The 6,512-nt window shown below is 34.4% G+C and overlaps 1 protein-coding gene across 1 annotated transcript; it reads left to right on the top strand.

The window, feature by feature from the left end:
- The first annotated feature begins 1,204 nt into the window (after positions 1-1,204).
- LOC120070219 (peptide deformylase 1A, chloroplastic/mitochondrial) lies at positions 1,205-6,025 on the top strand. The gene is made up of 4 exons (XM_039022091.1): positions 1,205-1,706; positions 1,924-2,013; positions 2,113-2,180; positions 5,537-6,025. The coding sequence occupies exons 1-4, from the start codon at positions 1,302-1,304 to the stop codon at positions 5,775-5,777; spliced, it is 804 nt and encodes a 267-aa protein (XP_038878019.1). The 5' UTR covers positions 1,205-1,301; the 3' UTR covers positions 5,778-6,025.
- The last annotated feature ends 487 nt before the right edge of the window (positions 6,026-6,512 follow it).

Raw genomic sequence — 6,512 nt, forward strand, 5'->3', positions numbered from 1 at the left:
AAATTTAAAAACATTTTTTAAATATATGGTCTAAACAAGATGTTTTAGGTAAAAATCTCTCCCATTTCTCTATATGTTAACACTTTTGGTGTACAAAGAAAATTTTTTTTACATAAGAAACCTATCTTTGGTCATATATTTTCATAAATGTCTTTAAATTTGATTTTTTTTTTCAAAAAAGGTCTTTTAGTGTAATTTTTTAACAGTTTGACTCTTTTTATATTTATTTATATTCGTTATATATATATATATATATATTTTCTTATTTTTGAAGCTACTTTAATGATGGAGAGAGAAAATATATTTATTATAAAAAGTGAAAATGCATTTTAATATAATTTTTTCTCATTCATCAATTAGGGAGAGAAAATGCATTTATTTTATTTTTTTTCTATTTTTCAATTTGGAAAAAAATGCATTTAATGAAATTTTATTTTTTTATTTACGTTGGTTTTCACATATCAATTTATAGATTTTTTTTAACAGATTAATAGTTATTTTAAATAAAGCTTAAAACATTTTGACAGATTCATGATTATTTTAAATATACCTTAAAACATTTTGTTAGGTATTTGAAAATATTCTAAACAATATATGACAATTTATAAATTAGATTGACTCAATGTTTGACATAATTCACAGTATAAAATATTCTCATGTCGAGCCATAAATTTTTCCCATGCTGTCATTTATCGCTTGTAACTCACATTGTCGGAAGGAGAAAGGAGTGGGAAGGGGAAGGAGAAAAGAGAAGGAAGAGAAAGAAATGAGTATGAATTATGGGAAAGAGAATATATGCATGAGAGAGAGAAAGTATGCAGGGAGTTAAGAGAGATAAATATATATATATAATGTAGGTGAGAGCTAAATTATAAATAGTGATTGATATTAATAAAAATAGAAAGACGAATAGAATTTTTTTTTTCTTTGTAAAAAATGAAATACTCAAGACCGACTATGTATCTATTTCTTTAGGCCTTTTATATAGAAATTTCGAAAAAAATGTTGAAGTCTAATCCAATGAAAAATTCATAAAATGACTCAAAATCTAAAAACTAAATATTTAGTAATATCTAATATTCATAGAGACGTGTTGACCGTGCAGTCTAAAGACTTTTTGAAAACTGAGGTAATTTTGAAACATGGAAATGGTCAGTGATGGAAAAGTTTTTGGTGTTTCAGTCATTTCGTGAAATTTTCCCAATCCAATATCACCATTAAAAAGCCCATTTAACACCTTAAACCCTTCGAACTTGGAAGAATACTCTCCTCGCCGGAGGTGGAGCTCTGTGAAAACTGAAATGGAGACTATTCACCGATTCTCCTTCCGTCTCTTCCCAATCTCTCTTGCCGAAAGGTGTCTCAAGCCTTCTTCACCCACACCCAATTTTCGAAACTTCATTTACAGAGCCATTTCGTCATCGCACAACATTCCAAAATTCATTCCGGTCCTCAAAACCTACAGGTCCTCTTCAACTTCAATTGCGAAAGCCGGTTGGTTTCTGGGTCTTGGAGAGAAGAAGAAAATGGGCTTACCGACGATTGTAAAGGCCGGAGACCCAGTTCTGCACGAACCTGCTCGTGAAGTTGATCCTAAGGAAATAGGGTCGGAGAAGATTCAGAAGATAATCGACAATATGGTTCTGGCCATGAGGAAGGCTCCTGGAATCGGTCTTGCAGCTCCCCAGATTGGAATTCCGCTAAGGGTCCGTTGAAATTACTTCTGGGTTTAATCGTCACTCTGCTTTCTTCATTATTTGTTTGCTGTGAGATTTGGTAGCTGAAATGGTGATTGATTTCTCCATTTTCATGTTATTGGGTCTGCTTTAAATGGGATTCTTTGAGTTTTCGAAATGTGAACTCTTATTGAAAAACCTTGGTTTTGGATTCCATATGAAGTGTTTTGTTGTGCATTTGTTGCAGATAATTGTTTTGGAAGACACTAAAGAATATATCAGTTATGCACCCAAGGAGGAGATCAAAGCACAAGATAGGCGCCCTTTTGATCTTCTGGTATGGTTATGTATTAATGAGAAAGCAAATTGAATTTGTATCTGTGTTTTTTATGTTCACCAATTTTCACTTCACAATTTGTTAGTTCTATTGAGCCAGGTGATCATAAACCCAAAGCTAAAAAGTAAAAGCAACAAGACTGCACTGTTTTTTGAAGGATGCATAAGGTAAGATGCAGATTGGCAATCCACTTTTCTCTTTTTTCCTCCCTCTGAAGTGGTTTTCAAAACCAATTTATTGTCTCTCTGGTGTAATACCAAAAGTCTGCTTTTGAATGAAAGTTATCTCTCTCAAATGAGGAGAGGAAAGCTTTATTTATAGAGGGGAAAACATAATATTGCTTTTGTTTTTACAATTGAATCACAAAAATAACAGAATATAGTTTCTATTTTTACAACTGAAAACTAACAATAAAAACTTACAAACTGAAGTTCTATTATTTACACCATATTCCATTCCCCTAACATTAAGACTCGTCCTTGAGGTTTATTAAGAAGCTAACTGGAAATCATCAGGAGCAAAGTAGGATTTCAAATCTGCTACATTGAAAACTGGATTGATGTGAAGGTCAGTTGGTAGCTCAATGCGATAAGCATTCGAACCATAACTTTGTAGGACTTTAAAAGGTCCCATTTGTCTATCTTTCAGCTCGTTGTAAGTTCCAGCTGGGAACCTTGTCTTACGTAGGTGGATCATTACAAGGTCTCATTCTTTAAAATTGATTTCTCTTTGTGACTTGTCTTTAGTTTCCTTGTAAGACTGTGTGGTCTTCTTTAATGGTCATGACTTCTCGGTGCAATTCTTCTATTCTTTCAATCATACTTTCAGCTTCAAGACTAATATCCACAGAAGAAGGTAAATTGGCAAGATCAAATGTGAGTCTAGGAGGTTGAGTATATACTACTTCGAAGGGGCATCTTTTCATTGATCTGTTCTTCATGTTATTTAAAGAAAACTCCGCTTGAGCAAGGGAAAAATCCCATTGCTTTGGTCGTGAACCACTTAAACATCGTATGAGATTTCCCAAAGTTCTGTTGGTTACTTCAGTCTGGTCGTCAATTTGCGGATGTGAAGTGGTGCTGAATTTCAAACTAGTGTCAAACTTCTTCCATAAAGTACGCCAAAAATGACTTAAAACTTTCACGTCTCTATCTGAGACGATTGATTTTGGTATTTCATGAAGTCGAACTACCTCTTTGAAGAAGAGGTTAGCAATATAGACTGCATCACTCGTTTTTTTGCATCACAACCACCATGACTGCATCATATCCTCTCTGTGTTTTGGGCAGACCAAGAACAAAATCAACAGATAGGTCTTCCCAAATAGTTTTGGGGATCGGTAATGGAGTATATAATCCGGCATTTGTAGAAGTTCCTTTGGCTTTCTGACAAATAACGCATCTTTTGAAAAAATTATTAACGTCCTTTCGAAGCTGTGGCCAATAGAATCATTTGGATACTAATTCAAATGATTTATCTTGGCCAAAGTGCCCTGCTAAACCTCCGGAGTGAGCTTCTTTTAGGAGGGCTTCTCGAAGTGAAGTGTGAGGGATACATAGTTGTTCCCCTTTGAATAGGAAGCCATTCATAATATGGAAGACTTCAACATTCATATAGTGAGTACATTTGTACCAAATGTCTGTGAAATCTTTGTCATCCTCATATAGTTCTGGCAGGTAGGAGAAACTCGTTACTTCCGTGGCTAAAGTAGTAAGAATTAGGCCTTTTCGGCTTAGGGGATCAGCCACTTTATTTTCTTTGCCCGATTGGTGTTTAATGACAAAGTCAAACCTTTGTATGAAAGAGATCCACCTTGCATGCATACGGCTTATGTTCTTCTAAGATTGTAAGTATTTTAATGAGAAATAATATGTTAATAAGAGAAACTCCTTAGAAAGTAGATAATGTTCCCACTGTTTAAGGGCTCTAACAAGAGCATACAACTTCTGCTCATAGGTACTCCAAGTTTTTCTTGAGTTACTAAGCTTTTCACTGAAGTATTCAATTGGGTGTCCTTGTTGAGACAAAACACCACCAATTCCTACTCCACGAGCGTCCACTGTTACTTCAAATGGGGCTGAAAAATGTTGTTTTTTTACCCCATATGAAGCTGCCTTTCTTCAAACAATCAGTAATCGGTGCTCCAATGGAGCTGAAGTCTTTAATAAACTTCCTGTAAAATGATGCTAAGTCAAGGAAGGCTCGGATATCTTTTATTTTTGATGGAGTTGTCCATTGAGTGATTGCTTCAATCTTCTTTGGATCAACTTTGGTTTGATTTTGGCCAATTAGGAAGTCAAGGAAAGCAATCTCCTTCATAAGAAAGTGGCATTTTTTGTGATTGACGTACAACTTGTCAGTTGTCAAAGCTTGCAATAAGCTACGAAGATGTTGTAAATGTTCTTCAAGGTTCCTGCTGTAAACCAACATATCATCAAAATATACTACGATAAATTTGTTAAGGAAAGGATGAAGTACTTAATTCATAAGTCTCATGAAAGTGCTCGGAGCATTTGATAAACCGAATGGCATGACAAGCCACTCAAACAAGCCTTCGCTAGTCTTAAAGGCCGTTTTCCACTCATCTCCTGGCCTAATTCGTATTTGGTGGTATCCACTCTTCAAATCCACCTTTGAAACTATATTATGTTATTTACACCACTCTCCCCTTTCCCTCCTTCTTCCTTCTATGCTCTCCGATCCATCTTGCCAATTTGTGAAATGGAAAATGAACTTCCAAAGTAAAAGCTTGATCATTTCTTAAAGATTAATGTTCTCTCTTTATCCTAGAAAATATGTGTAGCGAGTGGAATCCACATGCTTTTGAATACATGTTTTGTTAGATGATACAATATTAAATTTACCTTTACAGCTTCACCCATTAACTTCAACTTTTGGGTTCTATGTTCAAACCCCTATAATGTTATTTCCTTTTCAATTAATATTGCTTTCCACTTGTTAGTTCTAGATGATATAATATTAAATCTACTTTTACCCATCAACTTAAGATTTTAGGTCAATTAGTGATTTAATATGGTATCAAAGCAGGTGGTGTGTTCAAACTCTGTAATGTTTATTTCCTCTCCAATGAATATTGATTTGTATTTATTGGATCTTCTACATATTTCAAGCCTACAAGTGAGGGGAGTGGTAGATCATATAATATTAATTTACCTTCACCCATTAGCTTAAACTTTTAGATAAGTCAAAGATTTAACATGTTCCATCTTATAATAAAAATGATGCCACAGTAATGTTTTTTTATCTACACTTTGAAATTATATAGTTTTTGAGAAAGGTGAACCGTTTAGTCCCCTCTTTCGTTTAGATAATCTGGTTGTGTGAGAGTTTAAAAATCTGCAGCGTTCTTGCTCGTCTAAGTTTCCAGTTGAGGCTGTATCTGGAGTTTATTCTTTACACCATCATTGATGAAATCGCTGTTTACTTAAACGACTTCTTTCTCTGCCTGTGTGTGTGCTTTCATGTCATCCATGATTTATACCTTTATACTTTTACCTTGTAGTGTTGATGGATTCAGAGCAGTGGTGGAGCGCTATCTTGAAGTTGAGGTAGCCGGTTTCGATCGAGATGGGAGTCCTATCAAGGTGGATGCTTCAGGTTGGCAGGCTCGAATCTTACAGCATGAATGTGATCATTTGGATGGAACTCTTTATGTCGACAAGATGGTGCCTCGAACATTCAGAACAGCTGAAAATTTGACTTTACCTCTTGCTGAGGGTTGTCCCAAGCTTGGAGCTCGCTAACTCCAGCCTGCACTGATGTTAGCCTCGAGTTTGTTAAAGTTCTATATGCAGATTGTCTTGATATCCAAGTGTTACTATAAAATACCAAAGAGAGGGAAAGAAGGAGATTCAGAGAATTGGAGTTTAACTGCATCTTTTTATTTCATTGCTTGCACTGCATTCAGGTAAGTGTTTGTTTTGTTCAATTGAAATATACGTTGATCTATGGCTCTGCATTTGGTTGGAAATGAAAGCAATGAGTTTGTCAATGGGTTCTCTTTCTCTCCTCTCATGTAATAGTGAAGAGATATCAAAGGCAGGCACTAATTTAACTGGAAAGGACATCTATATGTTTAAGTTAAATTACATAATTAATTTTATAAAGACATTAAATATACAATCCTTATAAATATAAAATTGAAAGTTGATGGACTTATTAGACACAAAATTTAGAGTTTAAGAATGTATATAAAATTATTTTTTTTGTAGTCAATCCAAATATAGTTTAATGAATAAGACATTTATTACCATTTCAAAGGTTGATAATTCAATCTTCTACCTTTATGTCATTGTCATTACAATTGACGTGGTAGAGGATCGAACCATCAACCTTTAGAATGATAATTCATGTCTTATCCACTAAGCTATGCTTGGATTGACATGTCCACCATGTTGATCTAAATTATATATGTATATGCATTGAAATTTTAATTTACGGGTAGGGTTTGTAACTTTTGAAGTACAAAGATCTATATT

The sequence above is a fragment of the Benincasa hispida genome, chromosome 1 (genome assembly GCF_009727055.1).
Source record: "Benincasa hispida cultivar B227 chromosome 1, ASM972705v1, whole genome shotgun sequence".
In the NCBI taxonomy this organism is placed as follows: Eukaryota; Viridiplantae; Streptophyta; class Magnoliopsida; order Cucurbitales; family Cucurbitaceae; genus Benincasa; species Benincasa hispida.

Bases quoted from the DNA above. Each gene is read 5' to 3' on its own strand.
- LOC120070219 (XM_039022091.1), top strand. From the start codon at position 1,302: ATGGAGACTATTCACCGATTCTCCTTCCGTCTCTTCCCAATCTCTCTT. The intron at 2,014-2,112 runs GTATGGTTATGT...CTATTGAGCCAG, and splicing joins GGCGCCCTTTTGATCTTCTG to GTGATCATAAACCCAAAGCT. The intron at 2,181-5,536 runs GTAAGATGCAGA...TTTACCTTGTAG, and splicing joins TTTTTTGAAGGATGCATAAG to TGTTGATGGATTCAGAGCAG.